Raw genomic sequence first — 16,121 nt, 5'->3', positions numbered from 1 at the left:
TGAATCCTCTTGCACTTCCTGTAGGGGAGGCAGATAATATCCCACAAGTAATGATGACCCGTGGACTGATCCACACTACAGAAGAAAGGAATTTATCAGGTAAGCATAAATTATGTTTTTTTAAGAGTTTATTGGGTCGGTTTTATTTTTAGATTAGGGTTTGGGCACTGAAAAAGAGCTAAACGCCCTTTTAAGGGCAATGCCCATCCAAATGCCCTTTTCAGGGCAATGGGGAGCTTAGTTTTTTTTAGTTAGGATTTTATTTGGGCGGTTGGTTGTGTGGGTGGTGGGTTTTACTGTTGGGGAGTTGTTTGTATTTTTTTTTGCAGGTAAAAGAGCTGATTTCTTTGGGGCAATGCCCTGCAAAAGGCCCTTTTAAGGGCTATTGGCAGTTTAGTTTAGGCTAGGGTTTTTTATTTTGATAGGGCTATTAGATTAGGTTTAATTAGTTTAAATATCTGATCATTTCTTTTTTTATTTTTTGTAATTTAGCGTTTCGTTTTTTTTTTGTAATTTAGTTAATTGTATTTAGTTTAGGTAATTGATTTAATTGTAGTGTAAGGTTAGGTGTTAGTGTAAGACAGGTTAGGTTTTATTTTACAGGTAAATTTGTATTTATTTTAGCTAGGTAGTTAGTAAATAGTTAATAACTAGTCTACCTAGTTGCCTGTGAAATAAAAATAAAACCTAGGCTAGATACAATGTAACTATTAGTTATATTGTAGCTAGCTTAGGGTTTATTTTACAGGTTAATATTTAGTTTTAAATAGGAATTATTTAGTTATTAATAGTAGGTTTTATTTAGATTTATTTTAATTACATTAAAGTTAGTGGGTGTTAGGGTTAGTATAGACGGCGTTGGGGGCAGAAGATTAGGGTTTAATAAATGTAGGTAGGTGGCAGCGATGTTAGGGGCGGCAGATTAGGGGTTAATAATATTTAACTAGTGTTTGTGATGCGGGAGTACGGAGGTTTAGGAGTTAATATGTTTATTATAGTGGCGGCGATGTCCGGAGCGGCAGATTAGGGGTTAATAATTTTATTTTAGTGTTTGCGATGCGGGAGGGCCTCGGTTTAGGGGTTAATAGGTAGTTTCTGGGTGTTAGTGTACTTTTTGGCACTTTAGTTATGCGTTTTATGCTACAGCTTTGTAGCGCAAAACACATAACTACTGACTTTCAGTTTACGGTATTGATCTTGGCCGTGTAGGGTGTACCGCTCACTTTTTGGCCTCCCAGGCAGACTTGTAATACTGGCACTATGGAAGTCCCATTGAAAAGCTGCGGTAATTACGTTGCGTTATGGCCAAAAAAGTGTGCGGTGCCCCTAAACCTGCAAGACTCGTAATACCAGCGGTAGTGAAAAAGAGCCTTAACGCTGCTTTTTCACTCATACCGCAAAACTCATAATCTAGCAGTGTGTTAGTTGTTTGCACAAAGAATAAAGATATATGAATACTTGTGCATCTAAAAATTAAAGTGATGGTAAACTTGATTGTTGTGGAACATATCAGTTTAACTATAATATCAATTCAACCCCACTTTCATTCATGATTTTGTTTTGTTTTTTCTAAATAAAAGTGTTCTTACTGCTAATCACTCAGATTTACTTCTACCACGCCTTCTCCCGGCGCCGATCTACACTTCTTTTATTCACTGACGTTTCTTCATCCAGCCAATTCATTTTCTGGCCTTTAGGCAACCAAGTCATTACACAGCACACCCCTTGTGTATCAACTGCACATGTGCTTCTTTTTTCCTACGGATCCCTAACTCTGACGCCTAAAGGCCAGAAAATTAATTGGCCGGATTTAGAAACGTCAGTGATTTAAAAAAAAAGTGTAGACTGGCGCCGGGAGGAGGAGCGGTAGAAGTAAATCGGATTGATGAGCAGTAAGAACACTTTTATTTAGAAGAAAACATAAAATCAAGAATGAAAGTAGGGTTGGATTTATATCAGTTACACTAACATGTTCCGTAACAATAAAGTTTACCATCTATTTAAGTTTGAATTATTTTTAAGTATATAAACTGATATCTTTATAACACATTTCTCTGTATTATATAGTAAAACCATTACAATTTAGTTTTTCATGTTGTGTGTTAGCAAAAAAAAAAAAAAAACACTAAAATCATTTCCTTTAAGTACTTAGAGAAATTATACTTTACAAAAAGGATCCACGTATTAAACATTTTCTCTACAATATAGTACTTTTCAAATAATAACCAGTTTATAATTTACCCATTCTTCAGAAGAACTATATCTGCAGTAGTGGGGAAGTCGAAACTTCCCAGAGGTCTAAGGGAATAGGAACATTGTTACAAATATCCTTCCCTTCATGCTTAAAGGGATAGCGTACACCAAATATCAAATAACTGCATGTAATAGACACTACTGTAAAGAACACAGATACTGAGAAGCTTCCAGTTTAGCATAGTTGATAAAGTTAGGCTGGGACACCCAGTGAAAGGAGCTGGGGGGAAATAAGAGAAGACACTCTGCACCTACCCCCTTCCCTGCATATAAAAAGACAGGTAACATAAACAGGAGTCAGTAAACGCATGTATACATCTGACACTGTGGGGCTTGATTAGGAGTCTGAAAGTAATCACAATGCTATTAATAAATAAGCAAAGCTTTACATTGCTACAAAAACACTCTCAGGTGGGCTATATAAATGTAACATCTACAAAACACTTATGCAAAGAAAAATCTAGTGTACGATGTCCCTTTAAAGGGAGACTATAAGGTCAAAATTAAGCTTGATTCAGGTAGACCACACAATTGTAAACAACTTTCCAATTTACTTATATTATCTGTATATGCACATTTGAAGGTACCAACTGTTACTGAGCATACAAAGAGAGAAGCGCTCTACCAGGAACGAACAACAGCTCAGTGGCTTGTTCTATGGCGATTTACCACCGGAAGCAGCCTCTTTTAGACCAGTGTGCTTTTCACAGAAGAAAACTTTCCTGAAGTATATCAGTCTGATCCTGCCAAGTAAGGTCAGTCCAGCCCCGAAATACCAGGCAATTCTCCTCTGAACAAGGAACATGACAACCCCAGACGATCGTTTCGGCCTCCTATGGGCCTCGTCAGTGAGGTGCAGCCACATTCCTCTAAGCACACTGGGCAAGGAGTCCACGTCTGGTTTCCCCCATCACCCATAGGGAGACTTCCCCAAGGGTCATAATAATTTGCATACAAAGAGAGAAGCGCTCTACCAGGAACGAACAACAGCTCAGTGGCTTGTTCTATGGCGATTTACCCCGGAAGCAGCCTCTTTTAGACCAGTGTGCTTTTCACAGAAGAAAACTTTCCTGAAGTATATCAGTCTGATCCTGCCAAGTAAGGTCAGTCCAGCCCCGAAATACCAGGCAATTCTCCTCTGAACAAGGACCATGACAACCCCAGACGATCGTTTCGGCCTCCTATGGGCCTCGTCAGTGAGGTGCAGCCACATTCCTCTAAGCACACTGGGCAAGGAGTCCACGTCTGGTTTCCCCCATCACCCATAGGGAGACTTCCCCAGGGTCATAATAATTTGCATACAAAGAGAGAAGCGCTCTACCAGGAACGAACAACAGCTCAGTGGCTTGTTCTATGGCGATTTACCACCCGGAAGCAGCCTCTTTTAGACCAGTGTGCTTTTCACAGAAGAAAACTTTCCTGAAGTATATCAGTCTGATCCTGCCAAGTAAGGTCAGTCCAGCCCCGAAATACCAGGCAATTCTCCTCTGAACAAGGAACATGACAACCCCAGACGATCGTTTCGGCCTCCTATGGGCCTCGTCAGTGAGGTGCAGCCACATTCCTCTAAGCACACTGGGCAAGGAGTCCACGTCTGGTTTCCCCCATCACCCATAGGGAGACTTCCCCAGGGTCATAATAATTTGCATACAAAGAGAGAAGCGCTCTACCAGGAACGAACAACAGCTCAGTGGCTTGTTCTATGGCGATTTACCACCGGAAGCAGCCTCTTTTAGACCAGTGTGCTTTTCACAGAAGAAAACTTTCCTGAAGTATATCAGTCTGATCCTGCCAAGTAAGGTCAGTCCAGCCCCGAAATACCAGGCAATTCTCCTCTGAACAAGGAACATGACAACCCCAGACGATCGTTTTTTTTTTTTTTTTTTTTTTTTTTTTTTTTTTTTTTTTTTTTTTTTTTTTTTTTTTTTTTTTTTTTTTTTTTGGCCTCTATGGGCCTCGTCAGTGAGGTGCAGCCACATTCCTCTAAGCACACTGGGCAAGGAGTCCACGTCTGGTTTCCCCATCACCCATAGGGAGACTTCCCCAGGGTCATAATAATTTGCATACAAAGAGAGAAGCGCTCTACCAGGAACGAACAACAGCTCAGTGGCTTGTTCTATGGCGATTTACCACCGGAAGCAGCCTCTTTTAGACCAGTGTGCTTTTCACAGAAGAAAACTTTCCTGAAGTATATCAGTCTGATCCTGCCAAGTAAGTTCAGTCCAGCCCCGAAATACCAGGCAATTCTCCTCTGAACAAGGAACATGACAACCCCAGACGATCGTTTCGGCCTCCTATGGGCCTCGTCAGTGAGGTGCAGCCACATTCCTCTAAGCACACTGGGCAAGGAGTCCACGTCTGGTTTCCCCCATCACCCATAGGGAGACTTCCCCAGGGTCATAATAATTTGCATACAAAGAGAGAAGCGCTCTACCAGGAACGAACAACAGCTCAGTGGCTTGTTCTATGGCGATTTACCACCGGAAGCAGCCTCTTTTAGACCAGTGTGCTTTTCACAGAAGAAAACTTTCCTGAAGTATATCAGTCTGATCCTGCCAAGTAAGGTCAGTCCAGCCCGAAATACCAGGCAATTCTCCTCTGAACAAGGAACATGACAACCCCAGACGATCGTTTCGGCCTCCTATGGGCCTCGTCAGTGAGGTGCAGCCACATTCCTCTAAGCACACTGGGCAAGGAGTCCACGTCTGGTTTCCCCCATCACCCATAGGGAGACTTCCCCAGGGTCATAATAATTTGCATACAAAGAGAGAAGCGCTCTACCAGGAACGAACAACAGCTCAGTGGCTTGTTCTATGGCGATTTACCACCGGAAGCAGCCTCTTTTAGACCAGTGTGCTTTTCACAGAAGAAAACTTTCCTGAAGTATATCAGTCTGATCCTGCCAAGTAAGGTCAGTCCAGCCCCGAAATACCAGGCAATTCTCCTCTGAACAAGGAACATGACAACCCCAGACGATCGTTTCGGCCTCCTATGGGCCTCGTCAGTGAGGTGCAGCCACATTCCTCTAAGCACACTGGGCAAGGAGTCCACGCCTGGTTTCCCCCATCACCCATAGGGAGACTTCCCCAGGGTCATAATAATTTGCATACTAAGAGAGAAGCGCTCTACCAGGAACGAACAACAGCTCAGCTGTTACTGAGCATATGCAAGAATTCAGAATATACGTATATGCATTTTGCAATTGGCTGATACACGACGCAACAGCAAGGAAAATTAAACTAACTGAAATAAAAAAAAAAAAAAAAATCTAGTACTTATATGAAATTCAAACTAAGTACTTTTGCATTGTTTTATTATTATGTTTTTGTTATTATTGTACCGTGTTTATTAGTCCTTTATTCTATTGTAGTTGTGCTCAACAGTCCCTTTAGTTACTACTAACCATGTTATTGTATTTCCTCCTATGTATTTCCTTAGAGGTGTCGGATTATGAAGCTCTGCCTCTTCACACTGGGCACTGCCATCTTGGAGCACCGGTATTCTCACACTCTATTACAGAAGCAGTGCACACTCACAGATCAGTTATGTTGCCAGCTTTTTGACAGCTGTATCATTTGCTTGGGGTTAGCATTCATGATACAAAATGTGAGCTCTACATCTCTGCATTTTGTACACGGTTTTAAAGTTACAAAAATATATAAAATAAAAAGCACTCAGGAATTATATAGGGCATTACTGCAAAAATGTCAAGACCCTGCTCTTTATTTTGCATGCTAACCCGAAGCACATTATACAGTTGTCCAAAAATCTGATAACCTCACTAATCTGTAAATGTGCACTGATTATGTTACAGGATGCGGGAATTCCTGTGCTTCTAGATGGTGTCACCCACTATAGAGAGGCTGCTTCCGCATCTGGCACCTTTAAGGTGTTAAAATAGGAGAATGGCTTTGAAGAGAGCTGCAGTCACAGGAGGAAAAACAATACCAGTGAATAGTAATTATGCTATTATAGTTGTGCTCAGCAGCTTAATTAGTTCACTTAGTGCAAAGCAGCAAACAGTTTGAAGAATAGGAGGAGACAAGCACTTTGAGATTCAAAGCCACAAAATCCAAAATATGTGCCAAGCAGGATGGTCCTTTATATGGGTCTTCAGCACATATGAAGAAATTTCAGGAAGTATAATTAGACATTAAAGGACCAGTCAACACAGTAGATTTGCATAATCAACAAATGCAAGATAACAAGACAATGCAATAGCACTTAGTCTGAACTTCAAATGAGTAGTAGATTTTTTTTCTCTGTCTATTTCCACTCCCCCTGTACCATGTGACAGCCATCAGCCAATCACAAATTCATACACGTACCATGTGACAGCCATCAGCCAATCACAAATGCATACACCCTTATGCTGTGAATTTTTGCACATGCTCAGTAGGAGCTGGTGACTCAAAAAGTTTAAAGGGACACTCAAGTCAAAATTAAACTTTTGTGATTCAGATAGAGCAGCAATTTTAAACAACTACCCAATTTACTTCCATTAACAAAATGAACACTGTCTTTTATATTTACACTTTTTGAGTCACCAGCTCCTACTGAGCATGTGCAAAATTTCACAGAATATAGGTATGTGCATTTGTGATTGGCTGATGTCTGTCACATGATGCAGTGGGAGTGGAAATAGACATAACTTTTAAATTTGTCAGAAAGAAATCAACTACTCGTCGGAAGTTCAGACTAAGTGCTATTGCATTGTCTTGTTATCATGCATTAGTTGATTATGCAAATCTACTGTATTTACTGCTCCTTTAAATATAAAAAGACTGTGCACTTTTTTTTAATGGAAGTAAATTGGAAAGATTTTTCAAATTGCATGCTCTATCTGAATAATGAAAGTTTCATTTTGACTTGAGTGTCCCTTTAAAACAATAACATCTGAAATGATATCATGACCTATACTTTAACCCTTTCGTGACAGGGTTAAAGTGCCTACATCGGAACAACTGTTCCGATGTAGACAAATTGAAACTACGCGATCGTGCATACGATCGCGAGATTTCAATTATTGGATCGCATCTGGGGGGCGTCCCTACAATCCTAGGAACGCCCTCCAGACCGCGATTAAATCCCTGAAGCACAGAAGGCTTCAGGACAGCCGTTAGTTATGACGTTCCATTCCGTCATAACGGCTTTAAAGCCCAGTCTAATTATGACGGAATGGAACGGCATAACGGCTTTAAAAGGTTAAACACTACTTACCAGGTGAGACCCCCTCCCCGATTAGGGCATGGAGGAGAATTTAGCCACACCCCCTTTATCTGTATCCTGATTACCTACCATTCCTAGTTTGTTCCTTATAGGAAGACCAAACAGGGGTAGAAACCCTGGTAAGTATAATCTAGGTTATAGGCCAAGATATAGAACTTCCTGTGTTTATTGTTTTAATTTTTCATTATCTTGGCCCACCCTATGCCAGTACCAGGTGAGACGAGTACAAAACAGAATATTAGGACCAGAAAATATACATTAAAGACTCAAAATGAATGCAAAACATTTAGCTGATACATATTTAAGATTCTTTTCTGCCAAAATGTGTTGATCAAGACTGTAGAACATCAAACCCCTATGTGGAGTTTGAACCAGAAGGTGAGATCTCAGCCTTTTTGGGGTTCAAGAAGCTTCACCCCTCCCCCACTCCTGAAGCCAAACATGTATAAGACCTGGTCAAGTGGGCACTAGGCTAAATGTAAGTTACATAGTTTCTGTAATGGGGCATGGATTGTGGCACCTGGCTGAAACAGCAGGCAAGTAAAAGAAGCTTAGGATTTACTATTGAAACAAATAAAGGGGACTTTCAATCATGAAGTATAAGATCCTTCATGTAGAAAGCTCCTTTATTTGATTCAATCGTTCGCCGTTTTTACCTTTACCTTGTACCCACGGTAAAAAAAAAAAAAATGACTAAGAGGTGACGTTTTCACCTCTTAGCCAATAGCCGTGCGGTAAATCCGGCTCCCACTGTGTAAAACGCTAGGATTTACTTTCACTTTAACTCCTGCACAGCAGAAATAGGCACACATTTTTTGTTTGGAATCATCTGGAAACAGCGAGTATTTAAAATAGACTGTGCGCATTAAAGCCATCTAGGGTATTTGCAGCTTGTCATATAAAATGTAATGCCTTTTTCACCCTACATCTTATTTAAACGGTAGTGTTTATGATAGACATCTTACTGTTACTCAAAACGTTTGAGAAAAAGAAAGGAACTTTGGCTGTTGTTAAACAAACTGGAAATGCTCTAAAAATAGGATTATTTAATTGCTGGAAGTTGTGGCTGTTTTTTTTTCTTCTTTCTACGGGGCTGTTTTCTATTTCTGGATTATTTTAACTTCCTTATATGTCAAGAGCTGAATATTGTAAAAACCTAAGTATTTTTCCACCCTAAAGAAGCATCGTTTTTTTTCATATCTGGAAAAGTCCATACTTCCTGAATTTGCCTTTAGCCTTCTGACTTCAATGGATTAAAGATTGTTTATCACTAGCAAACAGAGGTGGGCATGAACCGGATATTATTGGGTCCATTTGGACTATCCCCACTGTTCAGGGTAAAGTGGAGTGGCGACCGGAAGCCCAGAAGATAAGGAGTATTGCTGCAGGGAATAAATGACTTAGAGCTTTTCTTATAATGACACAGCAGCTGATGCTCTCTGGTTTAGCTTTTAATACCCAGGTCATTTTCCCTAGGACAAAGGTGGGGTCACTCATTGTGTACAGCCCCATTGGGGTTTAGTCTTTAATTCTTTCTAAGTCGCTAGCTGTAGGAAAAGAAGCAGAGACTTGAGAAGCTGGTATAAAACGTATATCAAGTCCGACCTGGCACAGGGATAATTGGAGTCAAGATTTGAATATTATTATGTGGTGATAAATGAACTGCAGTCTGTGAAATTTAAGGGGGGACTTTGTAGACTCTGGATGAACCCTGTGTGATCATAGTACTGGTCTGTGAGGAAACAGCTTACTTTAGTTAAATCAGAGCTTTCTTGGCATATCTGTGCACTGTCCTAATACTATATAGTATGTAGCTGTTTCAGGCAATTTACAGCATACTTAGGTAACATAGCCTCTCTAGGAAGCACGGTACGAGTACAATAAATAATGAATGTCTAATGCAATGTCTCATTATTAATTAATTTATGGGACAATTACATTTTAAATTTAATGTGACCTTAAAAATGTTTTTGATAACTTTTTATTGTTAAATGCAGGCTGCTTGAAAACTGATTAATTCCTGTTAAAGGATAAAACACTTAAATTTGGTCTTATGAGGCACATTGCACTGCCAGCCCCTGAGCAGGACACAGGTGATAACCCAATCAGGAGTAGCATATGCATATAGCCACCAATCACTGGCTGTGTCCTTCTTAAGAGAGCATAAGAATGTGCCTGGTGCATAACTTTAAAGGGACACTGTACCCAAAATTTTTCTTTCGTGATTCAGATAGAGCATGAAATTTTAAGCAACTTTCTAATTTACTCCTATTATCAAATTTTCTTCATTCTCTTGGTATCTTTATTTGAAATGCAAGAATGTAAGTTTAGATGCCGGCCCATTTTTGGTGAACAACCTGGGTTGTCCTTGCTGATTGGTGGATAAATTCATCCACCAATAAAAAAACTGCTGTCCAGAGTACTGAAACCAAAAAAAAGCTTAGATGCCTTCTTTTTCAAATAATGATAGCAAGAGAACGAAGAAAAATTGATAATAGGAGTAAATTAGAAAGTTGCTTAAAATTGCATCCTCTGTCTGAATTACAAAAGAAAAAATTTGGGTACAGTGTCCCTTTAAGTATATTTTTAAACCCTTTTTACAGAGGATAGTACATTTCCAATAAGCATTAATTTATTAATAAAATACTTAAAGGGATATGAAACTCAAACATTTTCTTTTGTGATTCAGACAGAGCAAACAATTTAAAAAAACAAGCACATTTTCTTCTAGTATCAAATTTGCTTCGTTCCGATCATATTCTTTGTTGAAGAGATACCGAGGTAGGCATCTGGGGCAGTACATGACAGGAAAAAAGTGCTGCTATTTAGTGCTCCTGCAAATGGATAACATTCTTGTAAAACTGCTGCCATAAAGTGCTCCAAATGTCCCTTACCTCTCTGCTTTTTAACAAAAGGTATCAAGAGAATGAAGAAAATGTGATAACAGAAGTAAATAAGAAAGGTGTTTAAAATGACATGCTCTGTCTGAATCATGAAAGAAAATGTTTGGGTTTCATGTCCCTAAAGCGACAGTTTACCCAACAATGTACTCCCCTTTAAATTGTTCCCAATGATCCATTTTATCTGCTGGAGTGTATTAAATTGTTTACGAGTAGCTGCTCCTTTGCCCTCATTTCGGCATTTGAAATAGCTAATTTAGCCTTTAGTATCCCCACCTATTCTGAAAGTTTCTGGTCTTATGTCCAGGCTATTGCCAAGCCTATCTAAACACAGCTATCACAAGAAATTACACTCCCAGTGGGGTGCAGGATAGTTAAGTAATAAAACCGTTAACTTTCCATTGTCATCTCTAAGTATTGAGCTTTGGTTTGCAAACAAATATAAGATAAGGAAGCAAGTGTGTGTACATAAAGTGATAATAATGAGCTCTCATATTACCTGCAAGCTCAACCCTTTGTAATAGGTTGTGGTTTAAAAGCACAAAACCAGCTACTTCATATACACAAATAAACCTGAAAATGCAATTTCTCATAAATTTTATACTCCGCAGCTGGTATAACAAGTCAATGAAAATGCATTAATATAAAAACATTTTTACAGTATACTGTCCCTTTAACAAAATGGAACATTTATTACTACAATAAAATGTTAATTTAACCCCTTAACGACAGATGTAACCTGTACATTAGATGTTCGTTAAAGGGTTTACCAGCACAGCTTTGCCAACAGCGGTGAAGCTGCGTTAGTACTGCATGCCTCACGTCCAGAGACATGCAGATATAGGGATCAATTTATCAAAGGCTTCGCAAGCCTTTTGACCCACTACGGCTGCAGGTTCTCACAAGAGAACCTACATACCGTATTTAACAAGCAGCGGTCATCAGACTGCTGCTTCCCTAATCTTTCGCCACCTCTAAATTGGTGAAATTCAATCTCCGCGGTCTAGTCCAACCGTGGAGATTGACAGCTCCTGCCCATGCGGGCAGGATGCGGATCTGGAAGCAAGCGCAAAATAGCGCTCGTGTGCAATGTTGAATTCCGTCAGGGGAATTCAGCCCGCAAGAGGCGAGCCGCGGTGAACATGTGCGCGTATGTGCGCCCCTGTCCGCCTCAGCTTGATAAATCGCCCTCATAGTGTGGTCTTGCCGACATTGGTAAGACCTGTGCTGTATGCAACTCACATAAGGGGGTATGTGAAGGATCGCCGGCATACAGGGTAAGTCGGCGGTCATTAGGCAGTTAAAATGTTTTCAAGTGGATAAAATAAGGTTATTGAATATTGCTTTTCCAACCTACTTGCAGCTTATGATATTTGCTTCTATATTTCAGAGAAAAGCATTTTGCCTATCAGGATGTATCGCAGGTTCGCCATTCCTTAGGCTCTGCACAGGCAGTAGAGCCACGACGACCCATCCGAGAGAAAATAAAAGACGAGACGCCTAATAAGCGCTCCTGCCCACTCTGGCTTCATTTCCTCCTGATCTTTCTGTTTGTTGGGTTTCTGGCCTTTGTTTACTTTTATGTTCAAGAAACAAATGACAATCCATTCAGGCAAATAAAAAACTAAAAAGCTGGAACCAAAGATGCAGGAGAATGTGACATTGTTTCCCTTGCAGACTTATATCATGTTCTGATAAAGGAACTTTAAGCTCAAACATTTCTATGATGCTTATGAAAAATTACCAATAAAATGTGAATATTTTTACATGCAAAAGGTTGATAAAGCCGTTCACATTGGTTTTAACAGAAAATGTATATTTGTGCATAAACTAATCCCCTGGGATCCATTGCTCATTGGCTGATAATTACAACTAATCCAGCTCTATTGGTAGACAAGGACACACCTCTAAAAACATAAATGGTTGTTTTATTAAGGGCAAGAAACATCAGTTTTCCAAAAAAGACAAAATTAAATATATTTTTAAAACCCTGAGGCAACAAAGAAAAAAAATTGACTTTAAGGTTCCTTTAAGTAAAAATGCTCCAGTTATTGGGCAATGCACACACTATATAGAGACATTCAGTTGTTTTCACTTTCATCTTAATCATATGGAGTTTATCAATCATAATAAAGGAGTGCGAATAGACAAAAATCTGTAATAGCATTTCTCTCCAAATGTGTAGCAGTCCAGGGATAAACCACTTAAAAATTAGAGTCCAGGTGTAAATTAACTCCTGTACATCTTCTAATCATTAACTATCTAGCAGACAGCATGGATAGGTAAACCTAGAGGGACACCAAAGTAAAATGGGAGGGTCATGGTATTGACTTCTGTAGAACACAAAGCAGCCTCTCTGGGGGCAATGGAAAAACTATAAATTGTAGATTTGAATTGCAGTAAAAGAAGGCAAAATACATAATGAAAGTTTCTTTCACTGTGCATAACTAAACATTTTAACTTTAAAGGGACATGAAACCCATTTTTTTTTCTTTCAGGATTCATATAGAACATACAATTTTAAACAACTTTCCAATTTCCTACTATTATCAAATTTTGCTTCATTCCCTTGATATCCTTTGCTGAAGGAGCAGCAATGGACTATTGAGAGCTAGCCGAACACATCTAATCAGCCAATCACAAGAGACAAATGTGAGTAGGCACCAATCACCAGCTAGCTCATAGTATTGCAGGATATGTACATATTGAACAAAGGATACCAAGAGACGTACATTTGAAAGTAGAAGTAAATTTAAAAGTGTTTTAAAAAGACAATTTATCTGAATCATGCAAGTTTCATTTTGACTTTCCTATCAAGGGGGAAAAATCTTTTTTACTTTACCCAAACATTTATTGGGACATTTCATTTTGAGATTAAAGTCCCTTTAAATGCTGATCTGCAGCTCCTGAGCAAGACTTTATGTGCTTAAGTTCTTTACGGATTTTAAAATGTCCCTTTAAGTTTCTCAATGAAGGCGGCTTTGTCCTTGGGAGCTGTGCAAAATGAAAATGTTATTAAAAAATAAAAATACTATATGAAACTCTAAAATGCAAGACTTGCTACATATTGTATTGCAGTTAAAGGGACGTGAAACCCAAACATTTTCCTTTCATGATTCAGATAGAGAATACAATTTTAAACAACTTTCCAATTTACTTCTATTCCAAATTTGCGTAATTCACTTGGTATCCTTTGTTGAAGGAATGGCAATGCACATGGGTGAGCCAATAACATGAGGCATATTTGGGCAGCCACCAATCAACCTGAGCCTACCTAGGTATGCTTTTCAACAAAATATATCATGAGAACAAAAACATAGATAATAGAAGCAAATTGGAACGTTGTTTACTATAGGTTAACTCTATCTAAATCATGAAAGATTAAAAATCCCCTTTAATTATCTAATTTTATTAGGAGAATCACGTCACATTACTTTTTAATACAGTTAAGTGGTAATTAGATATGTGCATTCAGCAGCCTAAATCAACATCTTAGTGTGTTGGACATTCACGAGAATAAATCTGGTTCCAAAAAGAGCCAAATGCTACGAGCAGTGAATGAAACTGCTGAATGCACTTATCTAGCGGTAATATCACATAATAGTATAACTATAATCAAAGAAAGCTATTGGCCCAATGCAAAAATATTGATTTGTTCATCTTAATTTTCTTAAATTATATTTGTATTTAATGTTTCAAAAATTATTACAGCTATAGAATACAAGTGAGTGACATATTCTTGTACTAACAGATGTGGGGGAGGGTAATGAAAAAAAGAAACTAACATTATAAAAGGTGGCTCAGAATTCGAAAAGTAAAGTATAATTTAATAAACTAACAGACTACCAGCATATCATTACCAGTGAATAGCTAGAAATAAGAAGTGACGAGATTTCCAATATATTATAAACTGACATTTAATTATTCCTAGTTGTGTTCTCTAGGTCAGGTATGAGGTTTACGTTTGCTCCCCTAAGCGCAAAATCAAGCCAACATTTTGAAGCTTCCCCAGTTTTCTGTGCAATGTCCATTTTCAGTAGGTAACCTCTGACTAAAACTATAAGCCTCCATTCAGATATGTCTCTATAAATCTCAAACAGGAATCCAAGTGCTACATCAAGCCCCTGTTATCTTATTGGTGACTTTAGGATATTAACAGGTACCTATTTGAGAACAATGTTACCTATGATTAAGCGCTAATGCAGCGCGAAATGCATCAGAGAAGTCTGTCCTTTGTGCCCTGCATGACTGACATGTTTTTAAACATTTTTCAATAAAGATTACTATTTTTAACTGGCTGACCTCAAGAGTACCAGGTCTGTTTCTTCAATATTGGAACCTCTGACTAGTGTGTAGAATCCAATGTATAGAGTATGTGAATAATATTAAACAATAGTGTTCTATCAACTCAACATGGTCCTACTTATCATTAGTGGTGTAAATGGAGAGATTTCCTGTATATATAAACGGAAGGTGAATTGGACCATTTAGCTAAATTGATACTTAGTGGGGAGCCGTCTATTAAAATTTCCATATGTCTGATTATATTTCCACAGACAGGTTGTATAAGTGGACATTGCCATCAAATGTTTCCTCCCTCAACCTCTCTAGCATAGTTCCGATGTAGCAGGGTAAATTTAACGTAAGCAATGGGCAGTAAAATACCATTGTATAAGAATTTTTATAGCTTAACAATGGCAAAAATCCTAGCCCTGCAGACCCTGCAATGGAGGGGGTGGCCACCATCTGTCCAGCATTTTAGGGCCAGTTGGCCATTGCAGGGCCACATCACTAGCTGGGGACCAATAGCAGGTAGCAGAGGAAGGCCACTGAGAAACCTGAGGACACAGGGGATGTTGCAAGGCTGCTCCACTACAGGACCAGGAAGCGGGAGTGAGGGGCCACAGAGCGACCTGTTAAATTAATATACTTTTTTACCTCTATTACATGTATCTAAGGCCGCTGCAGACTGCCATTATCTCAGTGATATTTACAATTTTGCATTTTAGCTAATCAGCACTGTTTCTTGTAATACCCATTATCATGTCTCCACAGGAGTGAGCACAATGTTATCTATATGGCACACATGAACTAGCTTTGTCTGGCTGTTGCGCAAGATTTAAAAAGCACCGAGATAAGAGGCGACCTGCAGGGGCTTAGAAAAAGCAAAATTACTGGTTATAAAGTATAATGAATATAAACAATGTTGGTTGTGCAAAGCTGGGGAATGTGTAGTTATCTAACTTTTTAAATAATAAAAAAAAAATTCAAGTATATTGTCCCTTTTAAGATGAACAAATCAGTAGTTTGTTATTGGACATATATTAGGTTATATTATTAAGTGAACTTTTTTGTATAAAAAAGTAATATATAATGATGATGCTCATTAAATTAGAAGCTTGCTACAGGTCTTATAATGTACATACTTTTTATAAAATGTGATGCCAAAATATGCTTTTATGACTATGAGACATAATATTTCAGGCTTTGGGATGTTTTGTTTTTGTTATTCATATATATATATATATATATATATATATTCATATATATTATCAAATTCTTTCTAATTTTCTTAGGGTTGCTAATTGATTAAGAATATTAACTGCAAAAAGTAAAAATACTTTTGCTAAAATTGTGTAAAGGATATATCGAGGCTAAGTACGACAATGCTAGTAATGTATTGCCTCTTTTACGAGCTATATTTCCAGTCTTTTAGTGGGTACTACGTAAATGGGGCAG

The 16,121-nt window shown here is 38.6% G+C and overlaps 1 protein-coding gene across 1 annotated transcript in view; it reads left to right on the top strand.

Annotated features, from left to right (window-relative positions):
• Positions 1-14,683, top strand: part of EMD (emerin) — a 72,847-nt gene extending 58,164 nt beyond the window's left edge. Inside the window, exon 7 of the mRNA XM_053695745.1 lies at positions 11,773-14,683. Within this exon, the coding sequence (XP_053551720.1) occupies positions 11,773-12,010 (238 nt within the window). The 3' untranslated portion in view covers positions 12,011-14,683. The remainder of the gene's footprint in view (positions 1-11,772) is intronic.
• Positions 14,684-16,121: the final 1,438 nt, after the last annotated feature.

Source organism: Bombina bombina, chromosome 12, assembly GCF_027579735.1.
Source record: "Bombina bombina isolate aBomBom1 chromosome 12, aBomBom1.pri, whole genome shotgun sequence".
Taxonomy (NCBI): Eukaryota; Metazoa; Chordata; class Amphibia; order Anura; family Bombinatoridae; genus Bombina; species Bombina bombina.
The sequence above is the reverse complement of the archived record's forward strand: the minus strand, read 5'-3'. Positions and strand labels throughout refer to the sequence as shown.